General features: G+C 42.4%; 1 protein-coding gene across 12 annotated transcripts in view; it reads left to right on the forward strand.

Annotated features, from left to right (window-relative positions):
- Esrrg (estrogen related receptor gamma) overlaps positions 1–25,194 on the forward strand; it is a 602,152-nt gene that overhangs the window by 431,364 nt on the left and 145,594 nt on the right. For all 12 annotated transcript variants that reach the window (XM_029538606.1, XM_029538608.1, XM_029538604.1 and 9 more), the window contains one exon: positions 4,002–4,417. In XM_029538606.1, the coding sequence (XP_029394466.1) occupies positions 4,015–4,417 (403 nt within the window). In that variant the 5' untranslated portion in view covers positions 4,002–4,014. The remainder of the gene's footprint in view (positions 1–4,001; positions 4,418–25,194) is intronic.

Below are 25,194 nucleotides of genomic sequence, written 5' to 3' on the forward strand. Positions count from 1 at the left end.
TACGGGTGAGCAGCAGAGGAGCTATCTGAGAAGCCAGAGCCGATAGTCTCTGTGTGTACCCTTTGTACCAGTGCCGGCTTAGCTATTTTATTTACACTTTTAGCTGTAGTGGGGTTGAACTCATGACCTCATGCAAGTACTCCTGAGCTACACCCTCAACCTTTTTTGTGTGTGTGTTTTGTATATTTGTATGTGAGAGAGCATGTGTGTGTGTGTGTGTGTGAGAGAGAGCATGTATATACAGGTGCTCATGTGTGTGATCCTATGTGTTGAGGTCGCAGAAAACCTTGCTTGTTCACTCTTAGGTGCAGTCCACTCTTTTCCTTTTTCCTTTTTTCCTTCACTTCCTTGTCCTCCTGTTCTATCTATCTATCTATCTATCTATCTACCTACCTACCTATCTTCTATCAATCAATTAATCAATCAATCAATTAATTTGTCCTATATCTATTTATCTATATGTATGTATCCATCATCTATTTATCTATCATATGTATGTATGTATGTATGTATGTATGATCTATCTGGCATTTATCTATCTACTATCTCTCTATCTATCTACCATCTATTTATTTATCTATTTATCTACCATATGTATGTATGTATCATCTATCATCTATCTATTTGTATGTATGTATATATCTATCTGTCTTATCTATCATCTACCTATTTATCTATCATATCTATGCATGTATGTATCATCTATCATCTATTTATCTATTTGTATGCATGTATGTATCTGTCTGTCTGTCTGTCTGTCTATCTATCTACCATCATCTATGTGAAATTTTGAGACAAAAGTCTCTCACTAGCTTGGGATGTGGCAAGCGGGCTAGGGTCCTGGCTATAAAGGCCCAAGCATCCCCCTGTTTTTGTTTCCTCAGTCCTAGGATTACAAACACATGCTACCAATACCCAGCCGTTTTGTTTTGGGGGACTTTTTCCTTTAATGTGGATTCTGAGATTGAATTCTAGTAGCACTCTCTCTCCAGGCCTTCTATTTTCTGCTTTGAGACAGCATCTAAATTGTGTATGCTGGCCTTAAACTCACAGTTTGTAGGTAAGACATGTCTTAAATTTGTGCTCCCCTCTTCTCAATCTTGCTAGTACAGACAGTTACAAGTATGTGCCCTCAATCCCAGGCACGTATGTTTTAAATACTTTTACACTAAAAATAACTAATTATGTGTATATGGTAGGATTTTGTATGCACATGAGTGCAGTGTCTGTAGCAGCTAGAAGGTCTGTAGGATCCCTTGGAGCCAGATATGCAGGGTTCTGGATCCAAACTTACATACTTCTGCAAGAGCAGTACATGCCCCTAACAACTGAGCCATCTCTCCAGCCCTCAGTCTTGTGGTAGACTGTGACAGACATTATTGAAAGCTCTCTTGGCCTCGATATACTTTTTCTCCAAAGCTTGGAATGACACCTGAGTTCAGATGCCACTTTTTCCAATTCATGGTTATATAATCTTCATTCTACTTCAGAACAGCTAATTAATGAACAGTTTTATCCATATTTCCAGCAGGCAGAAAGTTATTAATTAATTAAGGGTGCAGTTTATGTTGGAAAAGGACCTCATGCAACCTGCAGCACAAATCTGGTTTGTTTGTGACTGGAGTGACCAGATCCCATTTAGAAGATCCTGTCTCCACTCCCGGGGATTCCTTGGCAGCAACACCCCTGAACTCCCTGTTTGCATCCAGGTTACTATAAAGTATGTACAGAGATTTTTGAAAGAGACAGCCAGCTAAGGTTTCCTCATTTTTCATGGATAGGGTTGAACATCGTGCCATCGTGTGTCAGACACAATAGTGACTTAGCAAATAGCTGCCCTGTTAGTTTCTGGCCCAGTTCCTTGATGTTGTCATCTATAAATTTTAGAAGCGTAGGAGAAAAAAAAAAATAAGCCCATGGGGAACAAATATTGAGATAAGTGATTACTAAGTTGATAGAGAAAGGTGGTAAGTTTTGTGACCAGGAAGCTCAAAGCAGTTTCTCACTGGGGGACTGGACAGAGGTACCAGAAAAAAAAGAAAGAAAAAAAAGTACAGGGTGGAGGGGGCAGGCAGTGAAGAGTTAATTGGCAAAGCTATGAGAGAAAAGAAGGAGAGAGAGAGAGCATCTATGGTTTAGTAGCCAGTAACTTCTCACTGGTAGCCCAAGATCATAATGTATGGACAAGCAGTCCAGTAATAAGTGAACTGCCATTGTAGTAGCTGCAAAATAAAAGGAAGTCAGGTTGCATGGCTGCTCTAAGTCAAGCCAACCTGCTTTCTTTCAAACACCAACTTGAGGAGAATGCTTAGCTCAGAGTGCAGGCAGGGGGACGAGGAGAAAGATCTATTAATTACAGTGCTCATTAGCAGTGACAGGGACAAACAGATGCAAGGGAGAGGATGCTGTGGCCAGGGTTGGCAAGGGGCATCGTGATTTTTCTTTCCCTAGCTTTTGGGAAAGGGACAGTACCAGTGGATAAGTGAATGCAAGGAGATCCTTGGGTGGCTTTCTCCTTCTCTCCACACATGGTCATATGGCTCCATTTCAAGAAGCAGAGAAGTTCCCACAGGGAAAGATATTTGAGGAAGAGGTAACGTCCTGCCTTTGTGCTTTGTTTTTGAAACTGCTCACTTCGAAGAGTTAGGTAGACATTTCTGATAGGAAATTCCATAGCATCCTCCCTTTATCTAAAAGGGATTGAAACGACAGGGGGCGCGGGGAGGGAGACGTGGAGGAGAGCCTGAAATTTGTTCGGTGATAAAATATCATTAGATTTATAGTGAAAGTGATAATTGCATCCATTCAGTTATACTGTGACTACTCCCCCAAATTCTAGAGAATGACCATCACACACAGTGGGATCCCATAAATCAACTTTCCACTGGGAAGCAATTATCTAAGTCCCTTTCTCAACTGTCACCTTTTCATAGTAGCATCTAGGGTTCTTAGAAGCTTGGCTAAGAGGGGCTTTACACTGTGGAGAGGCAGAAAGCCAAGAGGACCAATTACATCTTTGCATCTAATTACCTTTATAGAAATCTACCCACTTATGGGGCCAATGGAGAGAGGGTGATATGGTTCTTCTAGGTTAGAGAAATAGTTTGTTAGATTAGGTGCCTCATCCCAGAGCCTTTCATAAGGTTATGGGGTTTTTTATGCTCTTAAGGGAGAGTCAAGGAGAGGCCCATCATAAATCTAATTTGTCTAAAATGATGAGATTCTTTCCGATGCTACAGCATAGAATGTCTCACACTTCCTGACTCACAGGTACTGTGCAGTCTAGGGGTAATTACTGAGGGTCGAGTTGTCTCTCAACGCTTCACTGTCTCTGTCTCTGTCTCTGTCTCTGTCTCTGTCTCTCTCTCTCTCACACACACACATACACACACACACACACACACACAGATTATTCACTAATCTATGCTATCAATCTTTCACTAAGTTTTGTGAAACTGGTGAGCTGGTACTCACAAGACATCATTATGTATGGAGCCTGAAAATATCTATGCTTGGTGAAAAAGAAAAGTTGTATTCTGTTTATGACAAAATGAACACAGTATCATGATGTGGAGTGGAACACAGAGTGGAGATAAATGCAATTTGAGGGACGACAAGGACTTTGCAAATCACCACTGCTTTGTTGATAAATTCAGAATCCGGAGAGCCAGGGTCGCATTGACAGTGGTTCTTCAAGAGAAAGATAAAATAAAAGCAACTGGACCCTTTAGAGCCTTTGTTTATAGCCTGTCTGGGAGCTTTGATGTAACCCTGTCATGCCCTTATGCTGATTACCTTCTTGTAGAACAAGAGATATTGACTGGAGAGTGAATGATGGGTAGTCCCAGCCCTTAGGAAGCACTCTTAAAGAGCAATGCCTTTAACATACCAATATGCTGCTCTCCTTCCTCTCTGCCATGTCTTTGTGTTTACATTGTTGGGACTCAGTTTGATAGTCTCTCTCCTTCTCTCTCTCCCTCTTTGTCTCTCCCCCGCCTCAGGCTTCTCTGCAGAATGTCAAACAAAGATCGACACATTGATTCCAGCTGTTCGTCCTTCATCAAGACGGAACCCTCCAGCCCAGCCTCCCTGACGGACAGCGTCAACCACCACAGCCCTGGTGGGTCTTCCGACGCCAGTGGGAGTTACAGTTCAACCATGAATGGCCATCAGAACGGACTGGACTCGCCACCTCTCTACCCCTCTGCTCCGATCCTAGGAGGCAGCGGGCCTGTCCGGAAACTGTATGATGACTGCTCCAGCACTATCGTAGAGGATCCCCAGACCAAGTGTGAATATATGCTCAACTCCATGCCCAAGAGACTGTGCTTAGTGTGTGGCGACATCGCCTCTGGGTACCACTATGGGGTTGCATCATGTGAGGCCTGCAAGGCATTCTTCAAGAGGACGATTCAAGGTGAGTGCCACCCTACTCCACTCTATTTCTTTTCACTGGGACTTATTCTCCTTTATCATATCATGTGTAGAAAATATAAATATATGGAGGAGGATGTATGCAATAATCTCTCCCCAGTTGTTCACCATGCCCCTTCCTGTTTCACTGTGGAGTTCTTTGTAGGCAATGATTATGAGGACATTTCAGAGAGCATAGTGGGTCTGAAGAACAGCTGAGCAGTACATAGTAGGTTGACTGTTCATCCATTTCTCATAGATTTTAGGAAGTGATAAAATGTAAACCAATGCTTCTCTACACTGCTTATGTTTTAAAGGCCCTTGGTGATCTCACCAACAAGTGGTTTGCTGTGTTCTTTCTCCTGAATTTCTGGTTCCTTAGACCGACGGGGGTCCCTGAGAACTTCCATCCCTCCAAAGCTGCCACGGGTGCTGGCCCTGTCAGTCCGAGGACTGCACTCTGAGAAATACCGCTCCCGACATATTTGTCATGAACTCCACATCTCTCCCTTGTAGCTGGGTATATGGTTCCCATGTTTATGAATGGACTTATGCAAAAATTATACCAAGGAAATTGCGTTTAAGTATAAAACATACTTCAAAACAAATACCAGTCATGCATAACCAAACATTAACAAATCTGTAGATTTAGAAATAACATTACTTCCTGTGCAAAATGTTGACTGATTGAAATTTGTATCTGCTTCCTTAAACTAGTCATATACAAATATAGAACCTAGCATATATATTTTTTTTTCTGCATAAAATTAGCTTTCACTTTTTTGAATTACATGAGTGGTGGAAAGAATAATCACTTATTAAGGGTCTGAAGCACACTAATTATTTTGCTCATGCTACCCCCCCCCCAGAGAGAGAGAGAGAGAGAGAGAGAGAGAGAGAGAGATGATAGAGAGATAGACAGATAGATAGATAGATAGATAGATAGATAGATAGATAGATAGATAGATATGATAGATATAGGCAGGAAGACAGACACATAGATGATATGTCCATGCTGGGATTGAACTCAAGGTCTTCTGTATGTGCTCTACCATTGGGCTATACCTCCAACCCTTAATTTACATATGTTCAGCAACCAGTCTTATACACATAGTCTAACTTCTCATGTATCCATATTTCTCAAGCTTTTCTGATTATTTGCAATCTCCAGGAAACAATATTCCTAAATATTTCTTCCAGTGCCTAAGCCCCTAATACCTGTATTAATTTTTCTTGGGTATGGTTAAGGCAAAGGGATTTTTGGCAGCTTCCTAGGTGATTCTTAATGTAGAGTTAAGGTGATGAGTGAGTGCCCTGGGTTGTGTTAATGTACCAGTGGTCCTCAGAGTGTGATGGCTGTGTCAAAACTGTCAGAATCACCAAGGAATGGGTTAGCTATGCAAACCCTCAGCCTCCTACTCATGCAACCCAATGAGAGTCTCTGGTGTGAGCCTGGAACTCTAGGGTACACGAAGGCCCCTAGGTGCAGAGGTTTGGCAATGCTATCCTGAATGACATTGATGTTGATTTACCAGTGGCATCTTACCATACATCTGAGGCTCTTTGTGGAACACAAGTCATGCTATTCAAACGCTTAACGGTCATAATACCTTGTTTTTTGAGGTGCTTACTAAGCACTGATACTTTTGACACATTTTAATAAACAGTGATTTTAGAGTATCAATTTGCATGTGGAGTAACTCACAGCCCTTGCTTCTTGTCCTGTTTGTCACTGGGTACTGTGTATGGCAGCTAGCTTTGTACATGCTAAGTCCATGCTAAAAACATGCTATAGTGTTAGTCTACATCCCTTCCCATTTCAGCTGTGTTCTTTCTTGCAATGTCTTTGCTGGCTGAGAGCACGGGGTTTACAGACGCACAACAACATGGCGGCTGAGTATAAGGCTCATTTCTAGACTCATGCTTACCATGCCTAAAACTCTAGGCTCAATTGAACAATTTTTAAAAAGCATATACTGTTCAAGACTGAAACACTTTTCAGCCCTGTAACAACTTTTAGAAAGCATACACTGTTCAAGACATCATAGCTATTACATAACGAAGCAGATATTTCCATAGACCCTTGTGGTTTGAAGAGAAATACATGCAAGCAGAGCCTTGAGGAACTCGTTAACCACTAACAGCTGCATCTTTCCATTTTCTGGGTCAGAAGACCATGCTTTATTTTCCCTTATTAAAATCCTCCAGCCCTTAGATCGTCCTTTAAACACCTATACCTAGTGCCATACTAGGGACCGTGGTTAAGGACAGATGAAATACAAAGTCACATGTAGAGGTTGAGAGTGTGGCTCAGTGACCCAGCAAGGACTTAGCATGGACAAGTCCCTGGATTCAAGTTCTTTTACCACCTCCAGGGACAGCACTCAAACACATAACAGTATTCTTTAGGGCACCTGGGCCAAATACATCTTCATCCTATTGACTGATAATTGCAAAAATTAAAGATAAATACACCTCAAATCTTTGATTTGTTTTAGAAGCCATTGGCCAACATTACTATAATCTCAGGATTGCAGAGTATATAAAATTTAAATTGCTAGTATTTTTTTTTTCTTTTGCTAAATTTGGATAGCTTTTGACTTGACATGTTCCAGGATGCATGAACAAATACAGGCTAGGCTGATACAGGTTGTAGACCCTCAAGGTGAAAAGCAATACCATTTACCAACAAGTATTTCCAGAGCCTTCATGATCCTGTCAGTGTGCTGGCCAGAATTTCATCTTCTAAACATTTTCTGGAAATCCTACTGGGTCTAGGTGAAGTCTTCCTATACAAGTCCCTTACCTTATAAGGGCATCAGCTCCTGAGAGTAGCAGTGAGGGTTAGACTACTCTTCAGTGTTCTTTGTTGAGACCGAGTATGTCAGAGGACAGGAATACTAGTAGTTGTCGTTTATAAGACTATTGCTTTCTCGTAGTAGACAGAACAGTTACTGACTGGGCAGCCACTGGCACAGAGCCACCAGTGTTCTGGGTGTGATTACCCTTTAGGATGCCAGCCGCTACCCAGAGCTCAGAGGAGCAGGGCACAGGATGGTGCCTGGCGTGGATGCAGAGGGTGGATTTTCCTCCATGTTGGAGAGAGTGAGTTTCAAGGGTTTTGAGCAGGAGACAGAGATGTCACTGTCCCGATTAGCACTCTGGTCTTGCCCACCTGGCTGTTCTTGGAGCTGGCAGCTGGGCCACACTCAGTAAGGCTACCCTGCTAGCCACTTCCCCAGGCTTCACGCTGTGCCGCTCACTTAGCCCCAAAAAGGCAGTGAGGCAAATAAAGGGATTAAATTGTGAAAGTATAATGTAATAATTAGGGCGGTAATTGTAAGGAAGATTGGAACGGACCCACCTTTTTGTGGCCAAACAGTGGAAAGTGACTAAACTCCAAAGATGTTGAAAGAGCTCAGGCACATTACAGCCCCACATGTCCGTGTTCCTCTGAGGAAGGGGCAGAGTATGGCTCTGTGGACTCAGGGCGACATCGAAGCAAATTATCATTGACAGGTAGTACTGTTCCCCTCCCCTCCCTGTGAACTCTTCAGGGAAGGAGTGGAGATTACATAACTCCCCTTGAGAACCAGGCCTGCCTTCTTCTGTCTCACAGCCCCGATGGCCAGGACATTATGTAAGTGTGACTTCTGCCCCACCAGGGTCTTGTTCTGGTCTCTGTGACTTCCTGACAGACATGCGTATCCAAAAGCTAATCTTTGTGCTGTGCCTCTGAAGAATCTTGCTTCCTATGATGATGACTTATTTGGTGGATTTAGTTTGATTACTGATAGGTAATAAATGTGAGATTTCAGAGGATGTACAATAAAACACATCCTATTTTATGGAATAAAATGTAGCACAAATCTAAAACTGAAAATAAAACCAATTATAATCTTTGAGGTAAAAACATAGTTTTAAAAAGTTGAACCAAATGAACAAATGGACAAACTATTCCCACAAAAAAACAAAACAAAACAAAATAAAACAAAACAAAAAACCCCCAAAGGACGTGACACTATCTCTATAGCCTTGCTTTTGAGGTTCGAGAGGCACATACAAATAAAACAAAAATAGGAAAAAAATAAAGGAAACAGAATCTTGGGCCTTGCATTAAGCATTGAGTTTCTCACTGAGCCTAGTGGTACATGCTTTTAGTCCCAGCCCTTGGAGAAGCTGAAATGAGAGGAGGTGAGTTCAAGGCTAGCTTGGGCTCTGTAGTGGGATCCTATATGTAAGCAAAGCACTTAGGAGTAGCTCAGGGCTGTACCCTTGCCTGGCATGCATAAAGTCCCACCTTTTGCCTTCCAAACCTCAAAAGCAAGTAACTTAGTGGTGGAAAAACAAAACAAAACAAAATCACACACACACACACACACACACACACACACACACACACACACAGACACAGCCTCAATGTGGGGCTTAAGGGTTGAAATCCTTTGGAACAGGTTCTAATTTGAACAGTGAGGCCTTTGACAGTACTTTGAACTTCCAGATTTTTGAACAGACATTATATAGACCATAGACCCAAAGGCATATTTAATTCTCAAGATATTTAATCTCTGCCTAGTCTAGTACATGTCAGAATCTTCTAACCAGACCATTAGCAACCAAAGAAACAACATCCCATATGTGTAAATATGTTAAGATCATATGTCAGGATTTATGGCTCAATAAACTGTCATATTTTCTTATTGGACCAAACACACTTCCAGTGGCTGGGAGGTCTGTTCTGCAGTTTTCATTTGGAACTCCTGGAGAGTTTGTGTCCCAAAGTAGCAGTGGAAGATACATCTAGCAGTAGCCTACAGCCCAGCCACTTTCCCTTCCACCTCTGCCACACCATCTTGTTCTATTCATGTGTTGAAAGCTTTGCTCAACATCTCTAAGTCCAATAACCTCCTCCCAACACCCACCCCAGCCACCAGGAACACCCCTCATGACTTGTGCTCATCAGCTGTCTTAGTTATGGTTTCATTGCTGCGAAGAGACACTATAACCAAGGCAACTCTTAAAAAGGACAGCATTTACTTGGGGGTGGCTTACAGGTTTTTAGTTCTAGCCATTCATGGCAGGGAAGCATGGGAGTGTCCAGGCAGACACAGAGCTGGAGAAGAAGGCTGACATCCAGGCAGCCAAGAGAAGGGTCTCAAAGCCCAAGCCCACAGTGACACACTTCCTCCAACAAGGCCACACCTACTCCCCAAAGGCCACACCTCCTAGTAGTGCTACTCCCTGGGCCAAGCATATTCAAATCATCACACAAGTCATAGTATTTGGTCCAGTCCCACTTGCAGAAGTTGTCTTCCCAGTGAGGTTACTCAGATGTGGCTGGACTTGTACCACCTTGCCAGGCAAAGTGAGGGTCACAGGTACTCAAGATCTAGGTTGTCTGGCAATTGTTCCGTATCCCCTCCTTGGCTCTTTCACATATTCCTCATCAGAAAGTCACATTACCCAGTGTCCACAGCTTTAGATACAAAGTGCATTGATGGAGTCCCACCCTACACCCTAAACATGAAGATCAGACACTGGCTTGAAGGGCTTGCAGTGAGGAGAAATGACACTTAGCGACTACATTTGGTGCTGCCAACCACTTCTGCCCTGTGAATTATTTCGTGTGACTCTGTGGAAGCAGGTTTTGTGAACCTGGAGGAAGGTCTTGCAGAAATGTGATGTGTATGTTTTGTTGTTTCTGTTTCTGTTCTTTAACCACTATGTACAATCGTAGTTAGACCAGACTGTTTACAGCAGTAGAGAAAATCAGAACTCATATCCTGAGAGAATGTATCCTACGAACTTCCAAAGGAATCTGATAAAATATCTCCTACTTAAATAGTGCATGGAAAAAAAATAATTATAGCACTTTAGAGTATACGTCAACTTAAAAGCTCAGCTGTGCTCTACAATTAAAATCCAAAATAATACAGGAGTGTCTGAATTGACTTGATAAATCTCTGTGTGATAATCAGCTTGGAGGCAGAATTGAAGGCAGAAGTAATATTTCAACAGAATTGCTGTCTATAATTCATTTGCTTTAACTTAGAACTTGAACTAGTTTTTGTGGTAAGTTTAATTGACTTTTCTGCTTTTTCTTGCAGTTGATTCTAATTCTGGCTAATCTGTTTTGAATTGCATTTATGTTGCAAATTCTAAATTACACATTCGATCTCATGCCTACCTTATCCCTGGCTGGTCCAGGGTTTATTTTCATAGTCAGAGTATTGCGGACTTTCCATACTCCCTCTCTGACCCAGAGATCCAGCAGGTACAGGATTCCCTTCCCAGGGTTTGCCCAGACTCTTGGGGACGCTGTTCTCATGCTTGGGCTGTTGAAAGACATTGGTCAGCGGACTTCTGCAAGTAAAGGGCCAGACAGTAGAAGTTAGACTGCTTAGAATGTGAGCTCCCTGGGAGTGTGTGGAAGGGCATCTTCTCTGCCTTGCACTGACTGCTGACTGCTTCGATTTACTTGTTTAGCTGTTTTTGTTGTTGTTGTTTTGTTTTGTTTTTAAGTAAAAATGCCTCAAGCCTGAATCATAAGAACACAAGGGCAAGGCTCCATTGGACTGCCTGGCCATAGTTGGGCTACAATCTATCTAGAACCCAAACTCTGCTGCTGGCAAGTGTGTAGACAGGCTGCATTAAGCCATAAGTTTCATACTGCAGGATTTCCTAACCAACATGTGTGTATCCTTTATTTAAAGAGATGTTAAGATCACAGTGTTGATGGTTTTTGAAATCCTCACACCTTGTGTGAGGCTTGTGAGCATTTTTACTTTCTCAAGAATCAGAGTTTTTTAGTGTCTCCTTTGTTTATGTGTTTTTCTTTCTGTTTTAGCCCTGCATGGACTTTTCACCTATGAGCATTATGACACAAGTATGTGTGTACATATGTCTGTGTATACATACATGTGTATGTTTGAATATGTATGTATAGGTACATGTGCACCTATATTTATATGTACATATACATAAATAAATTTGTGAACATATAGGTACATGTCTGTGCATACATACACGTGTATACGTGCACATATGTGTCTCTGTGTATATGTACAGGTACATATAGCTGTATACATACATGTATATGTTCCCATTTGTGCTTGTGTGCATATATACATGCATATGTGCGATGGTATATATGAGTTTGGTTACATGTAAGCATATGTATGCGCAGTCACTAGTGAAGCAGAATCAGTGCAAATTAAGAGAAAGTAATTAATGCTTGATTTAAAATGTTGGCTTTTTGGATTATGTAAAGCCACGGTGCTGATTCTCAGAGATTAGGTTGCAATCTCCTCACTGTGTAGCTCCGCTGGCCTCAAACTCTCCGTGCTCATGCCTTAGCCTCCTGAGTGTAAGCGTTACAACAGCACTACGCCCCATGCATGTTCACCTTGATTAGGGCTGGCAAATAAAAACTCAAAGATCCTTACTGCATTTTTTCCTCTCTGGTTTTACAATAGAAACCCCCACTCCAGAAGCAAGAACACCTAGTATTGTTTGCGTGTATTTTAGGAACGTGGCATACACACTGCACTGTGGAAAGCCACTTGAATGTGTGCATTATTTTGATGCCTAGTTTTCAGAACTTCTGCTTCAGTTGGGAGTCAGTTGATAAGAACTCGGTTGCGTGGGATATGAGGGATTCAGAGAGGGAATTCTAAAAATCACCTGCGAGACATTTACTTCATTCTGTGGTATTAGTGATGGAACCCAAGGTCCTTGACCCTTTGGAGGCAAATGTAAGATGAGCTATACTCTCAGCTGCCTTGAAACTCCTAGTGCCCCATTTAATGCCTGGCTGTACACACACTGTCAAATTATGCAAGCGGAATTAACCTTCTGAGTAATCTCTCTGCACTGTTTCCAGGCCCGTGTTCTACCACCATGTCACTTCAGAGTGTTTGGGGAGAAAAGAGAAGATATGCTGTGATACCACTTGTATTATTATTCTTTTATTTTTAAGTTATCTTAGGGTAAGAAAGTATATAGTTCAGTGGTAAAGCAGTTCCCTGTAATACACGTCACACCTCCCGTCCCCAGCACTAAAATGAGCAATTATGTGAAGGGCTTTGGCTGTGACTCAGTTGGCATTTATGATCCTCTGGGCCCCATCCCCAGCACCACACAGAACCCGGGGCATATGCATTGTAACCCTAGCACTCTGAAGGTGGAGGCAGGAGGATGAGAAAGTCCTCACCAGTGCAGGCCAGCCTGGGATGTCATTCTTTGTCTCCAAAACAAAACTACTGTACTGTAATTGCAACGACACAGGCACAGTAGCCATAACTTAAAAAAAAAAAAATAATATGGCTTTTAGTCATGCCTAAAAGCCTGCTGCAGACTTTGTATCATAAATGAGACTCTAATATAGGGAAATGGAAGCGCTCTCTCTATTAGTGCCCTTGAAACAGGGCCTATGTTACTGAACCTAGAAAAAAAATAAAGCTGTCACTAGTAATGAATTATCTTTACATAATCATATGGGCTCTGGGACTCAAACCCAGGTCCTCCATAAAAGCAGCGCACGCTCTTAACCGCTGAGCTAGCTGTCCCTCCGGCCCCTTGCTCAGCCATTTTACTTTTAATTTTAAATTTTTTATTTTTGTTAAATATGTACAGATGTGCATTCACAGCTCTCTCATTCACTCTTGTGAACTTTCTTTAACCAAATCTCTGATTAGAAAGTCTGATCAAGTTCTGGGACTGGAGCTAGCAGGAGGACTGGAGCTAGCAGGAGGACTGGAGCTAGCAGGAGGACTGTTTCCTGCCCTAAGCCTATCTTCTTACACACCCTGTCTCTCAGACACTCTCACTGGAAGAAAGCAGTCTCTCTCTCTCTCTTTCTCTTTCTCTCTCTCTCTCTCTCTCTCTCTCTCTCTCTCTCTCTAAATATGTGCGTGAGAGCTCTGCTAATTTAGCCTGGTGCAGCCCCACCTGACTCCAGGAGGTTTTGGGTCTGTCCCTCCAAGTCTCAGGGGCTTCGTGGCTCACTTCAGTCCTGGTCAGTTCGCCATGTAGAATTTTTGCCCTGGTATTGAGCGTTCCCAGGGAGTGGGGTGATCGGCTGTTTTGCCTACAGTTCAGGGACTTTTCCCTAGCACCTGGCGCTGTAATCAGTGTTATCTGGTGACTGATGAGGCCGAGATGGTTCTTTGATTACTTGATAAACTCAAACAAAGGAACCAGTACCTTTGCTGACAAGGGGAGAGCTCTCCTTGACATCCCTTGATTAGAAAACAAGTCTTTTTTTTTTTTTTTTTTTTTAAAATGTATTATCATTGGTTTCTTTAAGGCAAAATTTCACATCTAGCCTGATTTTGAACTTGCAGAAATCCCTCTGCCTCAACTCTCAGCCTCCTGAGAAGTTTATAGGCACATTATTTCCAGAGTTTATTGTTTGTTTGTCTTCGTCTTTAAGACAAAGGTTTGCTGAGTAGCTTTGAACTTGTCCTGATGTCTCTGTCCCCACTGGAGCATGCCTGACTAGTCATAACAAATTAGACCTCTTAGAAAGAGCTTCAGCACATTAAATGCTTTCGGGTAAAACTGTATGCTCTGTGGCTTGAAGATGCTAGCTTTTATACAATGAAGCAATTTTCTTTCTTCCACAAAGCCAAACTTAGCTATAGATAAGTGGGGGTGGGGCAGATTAGAGTGTCCACTGGAAGGAAAGAGAAGGAATTCATGAGAGAAGGGTTGTAAGGTGCCCCCACTGGTCGGGGTGATCAGTGAAAAGATTTGGGTTAATGTGAGTCTTGAGACCCAGAAGAAAGCAAACATACTCTGTTAAAAGTTCAAGTCCAGGGCTGAGGGCGTGGCTCGGTGGTAGAATTCTTGCCTCCTAAATGTGAGATCTTGAGTTTTAGCCTGAGCACAGTCAGTCAATAGGTCAATCAATCAACCAATCAATCAATTGACCAATCAATCAATCAATCAATCAATCAATGGGAAACAGATACATTTTGAGGCATAGGGAGGGTTGTTCTCCTTTTTTTGGTAAAGCTTAGAGTCATGGAAAAGTTTTCTGATTTATTACTTAATAAGCCTAAATAGCTTATTAGGACTAAAAGGTTGTTAGTCACTTTCTTGTGAACTGAATTAATCCATTTTCAGTCATTATGATGGGATACCTAAAATCCTGGTCACTGGTGTTCACTCAAACATTCTAGAAATTTCACCTAAAGGCAACATTTTGGTGAGGGATTCTGGTGAAGAATTTGGAGCTTACATCCAGGTACATTTATTTGCTTGGTACTAGAGATTAAATCTGGACCTTGGATAGTCATGGTTTTCCATGGAGTCCACCCTCATTCCCTAAGAGTGTTATCAGTAGATATGATGTTGAAGCTTGGCTTTAGTTATGGTTAAAAACAGAAGTTTGGAACCTTAGCCACTTTAACTGTACAAAGTGTTAACTGTGTTCATGTGGCCAAGTAGGAGAGCATTAGAGTGTCAGCTGTGACCCTGGCACTCTCCCTTGACACAACTCCCTTTGTCTTCCTGCCACCAGCCCTGGGCAGCTGCATTCACAAAACCATAGCATAACAGATAGCCAGCAGGACCATGCAATATTATTTTTTTGGTGCTAAGGAAGGAATGCAGGGCCTTGCAGATGGTGGGCAAGTGTTCTACCCTTGATTAAATCCTAAGCCACTGTGTTTATCTTTTTCTGTGACTGACACTTAGTCTAAAATCCTTAAAGTCCATCCATGGTGTGTTGTTGTATATTCAAGGATGTCTTTTTGAAAACTAAATAAGAATGCATTGTGTATATGAGACTTTTAAGAAAACCTCCATTCATGTCCTGACAGACATTTAAGATGTATCCACCTTCTGGCTACTTAAGTAATAAGTATGCAGTTGGGTATGCAAATGGCATGTTCTGATCTGAAGGCTGAGACAAGAGGATCCAAATGTTTGATGCCTACCTGGCTGCATAGCTCCTCCAAGGTCATCCTGGGCAAATTAACCAGATCCTGTGCCAAGATGGAGGATGCACATTAGTCAGAGCACACCTGTGTGACATCTGTAGGACTCTGACTCTGACTTGATCCCTCATTCCATCCTAACCTCCCTTACCCATGTGTTTCTAATTGGTTTGAATATATGCTGAAGACTGGAATGGCTAGCTCAGCTATAACTATTTTGTGTGTGTGTGTGTGTGTGTGTGTGTGTGTGTGTGTGTTTGAGGAATATCTTGACTGTTTTCTACGCCACTGTAACCCCTCCTGCCCCCACATCCTCTGGAGTTTTTGTCATTTCTTGTTTTATTTTATTATTTTTTTATTGTCTTTCCTAGTGACTTTGATGTGATTCTTTAAATATTGTTTTTAGGACTTTCCCATGTGCCCAGATCTAAAGTTGGGGCTTTTATCGTTGTTGTGTTTTACCTCTTTGGACTTACTCATAGGTAATCGCATAAACAGGCAGTCTACAGTTTTGGTTGATTTTCTAAGTTCAGTACAATGCCTTTATACCAGTTATCAATGGTGTATCCACTGATTTGTAATAGTAATACTATAGTAAAATAAGTCAAGGTGATGATATGTCTCATGACATGGTTGCCAGGAACTTAGTTCAGGTCAGGTTCTGCAGGACTAGAATGTGCTCTTAACTGGAGCCATGTGTCCTCTGTTGTCCTTACTGAATATACTAGTTTTTTACCATGAGCTTATGTTGTGTTAATGCTTCTCATAACCTTACTTCTTTATCATCCCAGGACAGTAGTGGTACCGTCACTATATACTTTTCTGACTGCAGAAACGGAAGTGTCGGGAACAAGTGGCCCTCAGCAAAACCAGAACCCCATAGTTCTGGCTCTGGCTTGTACATTTTAAAGGTCTTTAAAGCATGGGGTAATTTAAGACTGTATTTTTCTTGAGAGATTGTAGTCGCTGAGTAATTTTTTTCCCCATTAAGTTGTTAAAATAAAATGAAAGTCTGGAATTAAGAATAGTACAAAAGCCATGATTAGATAATACGAAGGTTTAGAAAGGAGACGGTCAGGCTTAAGGCTTAAAACTACCCACTGCTTTATCATTCATTCCCAGAAATCCCTCAAGTTTAAAGCAGAGAGCTCAACCCAACCCTGTCGCCACTGGGCTTTCTGTCTGTGGCCCCTTATTTCCACACCTGGCTTGGCTAGACACAGGCTGACAATGAAATATGTGTCCATGTGTGCTCAGTCACACTCACAGAAACATATACAATGCACTCATACACACACACACACACACACACACACACACACACACAGAGAGAGAGACAGAGACAGAGACAGAGACAGAGAGACAGAGACAGAGACAGAGAGACACAGACAGACAGACAGACAGACAGACAGACACAGAGAGAGAAGCATGTGCGTGCTCACTCACACACCCCCTTTAGTTTCCAAGGGAGAGACTGGTTTCACTTTTAGTTTGTTTGGTATTTTAGACAAGGACTTACTCAAGCCCATGGTGGCCTAGAATGTGACATAAACTCTCTGCCTCAGCCTCTCTAGTACTGGGATTACAGGGCCAAGGCTCCAGACTGGCTCTCCACAGACGTTTTGTTGTTGGTTGGTATTTATTGATGTATTTATCGGTGTGTGTGTGTGTGTGTGTGTGTGTGTGTGTGTGTTTCTTTGCATGTGTGTCTGTTTATCTGTATGTGGGCATGTGTGTACATGTGTGCCTGTGTGTGTATATGTATGTGTTTCTGTCTACGTGTGTCTTTGCATATGTGTCTATTTATACTTGCATGTGTGTGTGTGGTATGTGTATCTGTGTTTGTGTCTATTTGTGTGTATGTATATGTGTATATGTGCCTCTGTGTGTATGTACGTGTATCTCTCTCTCTGTGCATGTGCTTAAGCCACATACATGTATAGAGGTCAGTAGACAACTCTTAGGAATTGTTTCTCCACAACATGAGAGTTTCTAGGCCTGAAACTCAGTTCATCAGGCTTAGCAGCACTACCCTCCCACTGAGCGTTCTGGATGGCCTTTAATGTAGAATGCAGTCTACTTATACACACTTCACAACCACAGCAGCAGGCAGCTCAGAACTGGTGCTTTGTCTCTCTTGTTTTCTAATAATAAATATTAGTCAGAAGGAGGAGAATGTTCAATTCTCATTACAATAGAAAAATTCCATTCTGTGGCATCAAACCAGGTCTTACGTTTGGCTTATCTAGCTATTTTATGGAAGAACATTTTAATGTACTTCTATCAATTAATCCTTGGGGAGTGCCCTATAGCTAGGCTGAACTTGAACTCAGTGTATGGCTGAAGGATGACCTCTCAACTTCTGACCCTTTGCCCTTTACCTCCCAACAGTGGGGTTATAGGTATAACCCAGCAGACCTTCCTTATACAGTGCCAGGATGTAGCTCAGGGCCAGGTAAGCACCTTCCAACTGAGTTACACCCTGGGCCTGCACTTTAGCTGTTAGAGCTTAAATTCTGAACATTCCTTCCCAGCGAATCTGAGCATATCCCACATTGTGTTCTGATGAGCACTCCATGTGACTGCCCTATTCACTTGGTTTCCATTCGAGGAAGGCCAGAAAGCACATGAGAGCACATGCCCATATATCTTTACCACTTCTGTTACTGAACTAAGATTTTGCTGATTGAGCCGTTCCTTCTCTGTCCATCTCTGGATACTGGGATCAGGGGAAGGCACCTCCATACCTGGATGTGAGGGATGTGAATTTAGTTCCTCATGACTCTACAGCAAGCTCTTTACCATTGGCCTGTTTACCCAACCCATCTTTTAAACCTGTATGTCTTAGAAGCCGCATATGTATACTTGCTTACAGCTCACAGGAACAGAAAAGATGATGTTGGGTATCGGCCACAGATATGTTTCCTGTGTCAGTGGTGACCCTTCTATAATGATCTCTGCGAGTTTATCCTTACCCTTATAGAAACTTGAAAACTGAGGCAAGGGCTAGTGATAGATCACTGGGAGAATACTTACCTAGCAAATGTAAGTCCCTGGGTTTTGTTTCTTTTCTTTTCTTTTTTTTTTTTTTTTTTTTTTTTTTTTTTTTTTTTTTGAGACAGGATATTACAGTGTAGCCCAGGCTAGCCTCAAACTCAAGATCCTTCTGCCTCAGTCTCCACATGTCTGCAGCAAACACACTTTTGTTAGACATTCACCATGTCCTTTTAAATGTATTTTAGAGCATGCCCTGGTGACCATGGAGTCAACTCTTTCCCTTCGTGAACAATAGCATTATTCTGGGATCTTCAAACTGCTTTGTGTACAACCCGACACCCGTTGCTTTGGTGACTCGCTCTGTTTGGTTTCTGTGGAATTAAACTGGCCACAGACCATGGTGGCACCGAGACCAGATGAAGGATTTCTTCCTGAGGTGTTGAGAGATTCCTCTCTCTAAAAGCAACTCAATCCTACCCCACAGCTGCCCTGGTCCCATAAGGCTGACAACAGCACAAGACAATGCCAGGATCCACCCTCACCCTCTCATTCCCAGGCTCCTGTGTCAGGCTTCAGAATGTCCTTTCTGTCCAACAACTGTAGCAACAACAAGGGCTACACAAAGAAACTGCTCAGAGAACAGGGTGGGGTATGGTGCATTTCTAAGTTGAATGACAGTCAATAATGACTTTTAAAAGATTAGAGTTAAGCAGTACTGCCTTGTACTTAAAGAGTGCAGGCTTTGGAGCAAATCTTTCTGGGTTCAAAACCTGCCTTGGGCACTTGCGAGCTTTGTGATTCTGGGTGTGTAACCTAGTCTCTGGGCTTAACCCTCCCATCAGTGCAGATGGTGTTCCTGTGTGCACATGGTATCCAAGGCTAACTGGGCCATTAGTGTTTGTGGTTACGACCCTTTGTGTTGGCACCTGAATATTCAGGAGTACCTTTAGAAATCACTGGGGCAGATGTGAAGATGCCTTGAAAAGGGGATTAATAAGTGGATACCCTTCCTTCTGTGGATTGCAAAGTCACTGGGCTCAAATAACTGGAGCGTAGCAGCTCTTTGAAGAGAACTTGTAAGCAATATACCCAGAATATACCCAGAATGTAACATTAGTATTTATTTTATCTTTTACCCTTTTGTGCTTTCTTTTCTAAATGTTATGCCATGTGCACATTATATATATATATTATATATATATATATATATATATATATATATATATATATACATGTAGACATCATAGGCTAAGAACCACATGAGTGAGAAGATATTGTTTCTTCTCTTTCTGAACATAAACTTTCTTTCCCTCAATCTCTCTTTTCTTGATGTCTAATTTTTTGATGGATGATTGAGTCCTAAACTCTAAAATGGAGCAGTCAGGAATAGAATCCCTAGAGAGTCAGTTGCGTAGCTATTGCGGGTTTGCCCCTACTACTTAGGGGAACGAGGCAACAGGTTCTCTTGAACCCAAGACCAACCTGGGCAACATATTAAGATGCTCTGTTGAAAGTGTTAATAAATAGCAAGTGTTCTCTATGGTCTATTGACTTCACTGTACACAGCCCTGGATGCCTCTGTCCTAAAAGAATGCATAGCTGGGATGGAGCGACTGTTAGTTTAGAGAGACAGAATCTCACTGGGTAAGTGCCAGGAAGAGCTCCCTGAAAGGCGAGCGTCAGGTGAAGTCTTAGGCTTCTAGGAGCCCTGGAGAACAGCTGTGAAGGTCCAAGTATGGAAGACCGGAAGGAAAGACCATTTCTGTCTTGCTAATAAGCCCACAGTTCACGTGAGGAGACAGTGTACAAGAACATGAGACGACCAAGTCATGGCTTAGACAGTTTATGAAGTGAATGTCAAGACTCTCAAGCCATGCCTCCTTGTGAACACTCCGATCCGATCCCCTCACAGGATACCAGAGGGTGACCTTCATTGAACTTGATTGGTCTTTCAAAACCTTCACACCTGATCCAGCCCTAAATCAATTTCTACTGACAGCCTCATGTCCACCACCTTGTCACACACCTTTGTGGGGGTCTGGAGGCTCCAGGAAGCACCAAGCCTGCCTCATTTACATGGGCCTGCCAATTGAAACAAGGGCCGCCTGCCTGCCAGGTTAGGACCTTTCCAACTAAGCTACATCTCCCACCCTCTCTCTGTGTCAGCAAACCACTTGCTTGTATTTCCTTTTAGTCTCTTGTCTTGAAGGCCTATTTTATTCCTATTTGGGAATTAAGTCTGTGCTTCATGTTCAAGATCCCGCAGTATGTTCTACCAGGCCATTATGGCTTTTATATTTTCAGTTCAGAACTGAGGTTGGAGGAGAAGAGGGTCCAGAGTAGGAAGAGGGAACAAGGACCCAAACAAGAGAGTTCCTGGGGCTTGCTGGTTATCCAGCCTGTCTGAAAAGAGACAGTGAGACTCAGGTCCAGTGACAGAGCCTGCCTCAAGAATATACCATGGAGAGTGATGAAGGGGGTATCAATGCTGCCCTCCGTCTGCTCACACATGTATGTGTGCACACATGGGTGCTTCCCTGGACCTCCACGTGTGCTGATGTGCAAATGTGCTGTGGCTATCATCTACAGCCATTTGGCTTCGTTAATAAAATTCAGGCAAGTTGGGGGAACAGACAGTGGCTTTGGAATTGGCTTTATCTTGGTGATGAGAAGATGCTTGACAAAGAGGGCTCACTTAGGACTTATAGGTGCAAGGGCCTGGTTACCTAGTTGCAGTGATGCAGACCAGAGTAAAGGTTTGACAGATATTTTTATTTTGAGATGCCATGCTAACTTCAATCCCTTAGCCCTTTCACTGCCAAAGTGTGAAAGTGTATTAAATGATTGAAAGGAACCCACAGATTATCTGCTGGCACTCTAGGCTGGAGCTCCACACACAGCCCGTTATTCGGCCCGCCAGAGAGCTGTGAGATTCCGTTAAGCAATGCGAGGAAATTACATTGCCTGCAAACTAATAGTACAAAAGACTCCGAAATAAGTAACCAGAGACCAGGACTTTGTACAAAGCTGCCAGGAGATGTTCTAAATTGCTCCATCACTCCTGGCAGCCTGGCGGTAGGACCCCATGCTTCCATGTGGATCCCACTCCTGAGGCAGCACAGTATATTCCCCCAGCTATCAACAAAGTGGGGAGAGAAGTCCAGCCATGTCCTTAGCAGCTGCCCAACCCAGTCCCCAATGCCATCTAACAAATGTGTCCCAGAAAATCATGAGCTATAATCCATGAAAACTCTTTTGTCTCCACTGAGAATGCATGCTGGGAACAGTACCTTCTGCTGTCTCCTGGCTGACTTTACGCAGGATAACATTCCAGATACCCAGATACATTGGAGACTTTAAAAACTGGATTATTTATTTATTTTTTTGTTTATGTCTAGTTTCTACTTTTAGAGACTTGGAGGAAAACAAGTGTCCCATAGAGAGGCTGTGCTCCAGTGGGGAGAAAGTCTTTGAACCATTACCAAAGTGTCTGCTACATTGTTATCCGGGCACTTGGGGGTGGTATATTTTTTAAAATTAAAATGCCTTTTTTTTTTTTTTTAATTGACTCGTAAAAGCAACAGGGAAGGTATTTGAAGGGTAAAATCACAGTGGCCTGCGACACCGATCAAAGATGCTGATGGCTGGGTGACCACAGACAGCAACAGCGTGTGGAGAAACTCCATGGGAGGTCCTGAAAATGAGGTTTTCCTCTAGCAAATAACTTATTTAGAGCCTTGCTGACTCGTTTTTCCAGGCATAAGCCAGGGTTACTTAGTGAGATCAAGGTTATCGTCTTCCTATGGTAAGACTTCCTTAAGACACAATGTTCATGAGGATCCCCCAATTCATTGTGAAAAACGTCTATCCCCCTAAGTTGACTGTATACACATACATATATGTGAGTGTGTGTGTGTGTTTGTGTCTGTATTGTGAAGAATACATACACATATATATATGTATATTTGTGTGTATATACATTATGAAGGACACATATATGTATATATGTGTGTACATAAATATTATAAAGGATACATATATGTATGTATGTGTGTATATATATATTATGAAGGACACATATATATGTTGTACATATATATGAAGGATATAAAAATGTGGAACTGCTCTGTGAAAAAAGATTTTTTAATAAAGGCTTATTCCATCCCAGCCCGACCATGAACCTCCCATCCCCCCGCCTCTACCTCCAGAGTGCTAGGTTTCAAGACTGTACCACTGCTCCCGTTGTTTTTTTTTTTTTTTTTTGTAAGTGTGGCTGGAATTGAACCCAGGGTTCCTGCATTAAGTATGTACTCTACCACTTGGGCTTCACTTCCAGCCCCATCGTGGGGAAGCTGTTTTAAAGATGTCTTTCCATATCCCATGGTATTGGGAAGAATCCTTTACACCAGTGTCTGAATCATTGTTCATAGCATAGTTCAGACATTTCTACTTATGTGAAAACATCACTGACTTTCCTAAGTATAATCTCTGTGAGCATGCGTGAACATGTAAGTGAGTGCCTGTGTGTATGTACATGTGTATACATGTTCTCCCATGGAGAACAGGGGTCAACCTTGGGTATCACTCTTCAGTCACAGTCTGCTTTTCCTTCTTCTGAGACAAGTTAACTCACTGACCCGTGGCTTATCAACTGGGCCAGACTGGCTCGCCAGTGAGCTCTGGAGCTCGGCCTGTCTCTACCTCTCCAGTTCTGAGATTACAAGCACAGGCCACAATCACACCTTGCCTCTTCCTGAGTCACCACAGTCACTGGTTGGAGATGTTTATACTTCTTCAGAATTGGCTCCTGTCCTCCGCTGTCTTCCTGTCTAGCAGGTATCATGCATATGCAAAGGACTAACAAAAATATGACCTGTCTGTGTTAGATGACAGTACTTGAGAAGATAGGCATCCCAGAAGTCATTTCCTGCTAGAACGTGCCGAGAAGTTTTCATAAATGATTGGAATGGAATTGGAGTTGAACACTGAGTCTTGGAAATAATTTTAAGAAGAAAAGAGGGGCAGAAATAGATCATTCTCAGAGGGGAGTCTTGAAGGACATGCAGCAAAAAAATATGAATAAATGAAATTGGCTGGATCTGAAAGTTCATGTGAGGTAATAATTGTGATATTGCCAGAAAAGTAGATGAGAATTATATTGGGAAAGGACCTTGTGGTAGTTGGATGGCTTCCATTTAATTCAGAAGGGCAGCAGTAATGTGTGTGCATGCACATACACATATGTATGGTTCTGGGGGGGTCAAGCATAAGGCCTTCAACATGCTAGGCAAGTGTTTTTATTTTTATTTTATTTTATTTATTCTATTATTTATTACAGGGTCCAAACAGGCCTGGGACTCTGGGCAGCCCTCTGCTTCTTTTTCCCATGTGCTGGGGTTTATAGCTGTGAACACCAAGCTTAGCTCCTGTGTTTTAGATTAGGGTAGAGAGGTGATAGGGCAGTCCTAGGATACTGTGCAAATGGCAGCCACCATCCTGGACTAAGGCACAAAGGCTGGAGTCAGTGATCAGATGGAGGAACCTGTACAGGTCCATGGGTGAACTTGCACCTGCCTGACAAAAGCTGTTGCCATAAAGGTTGGAAATATAATCTCCGAAGATTGATGGAAAGACAGCCAATGCCATTTGCATGTGCTGTGCACCATGTAGCAGAAGTTGATACCACTGAGCTGAAGGCGTGAGATGGATGCTCATGCCTCCATGGGAAACTGAACCATCACATCATGCTAACTTTAGAGACTGGGGATGGCTAGACATGATGTCTGACAAGCGTTTATTCCCAGGATTTGTAATGGTTGTTCAGTCATCCCTCAACAGGACATGTTAGAGTTCCCTTTGAAATAAACATGGAGAAAATTGTAGAGAGCATGAGGCGCTGGGAGCCAAGCGCTAGGTCACATGAGGCGCTAGGAGCCAAGCGCTAGGTCACCAGCATTTAGTCAGCTACTCGGGAGGCTGGGGTAGAGGTGCAGATTTCAGGCCAGTCCGGGGGACTCAGGGAACCTGTTTCCAGATGAAGTTCAAAATGTAAAAGCGGGGTTGGGGGTACAGCTCAGTGCTAGCCTAGAATACTTTTAACAGACCCCAGGTTTTATCCACAAAGCCCACCCAAAGCAAGAGCAGAAACAAACAAAATTGTAGCAATGTTCTTTCAATACAGATTAGATTTCTGGGGACATTTGAGAGGAACCACTCAGATTCCCAACCTTTATATTCTCAGCTTTGACTAAGCTGGTATTCACTTGCCTTACCATTACCTTTCTTCTTCTTCTTCTTCTTCTTCTTCTTCTTCTTCTTCTTCTTCTTCTTCTTCTTCTTCTTCTTCTTCTTCTTCTTCTTCTTCTTTCTTCTTCTTCTTCTTCTTCTTCTTCTTCTTCTTCTTTCTTCTTCTTCTTCTTCTTCTTCTTCTTGTTATTATTATTATTATTATTATTATTATTATTATTATTATTATTATGTGTGTGTGTGTGTGTGTTTCACCATTGTAGTCAAGGATGAAGCCGAGGTTTCCAGGACTATATAACATTTACCGCTGAGCTATTTTGCTAGTCCTTTTCCTGAGTAATATTTTTTCTTAAAAAATGTTTATGAACTAATACGAGGAAAGTGAAAGGCAGCGATCCTGTGTCCCAGGATCCTGTGATCCTGTGTTCTCTCCTCTGTCTACATGTGGCTTCTGGGGACTGAGCTCACACAGGCTCACATGGTCAGCCGAATGCAGCTGCACTTTCCTGGATGAACTATCTTGCCAGCCTGACTGATATTTCTGAAGAAGATGATGGTGAATATTCCTGTTAATGCAGTAATATCACTTCTATTA

Source organism: Mus pahari, chromosome 5 (genome assembly GCF_900095145.1).
Source record: "Mus pahari chromosome 5, PAHARI_EIJ_v1.1, whole genome shotgun sequence".
Classification (NCBI taxonomy): Eukaryota; Metazoa; Chordata; class Mammalia; order Rodentia; family Muridae; genus Mus; species Mus pahari.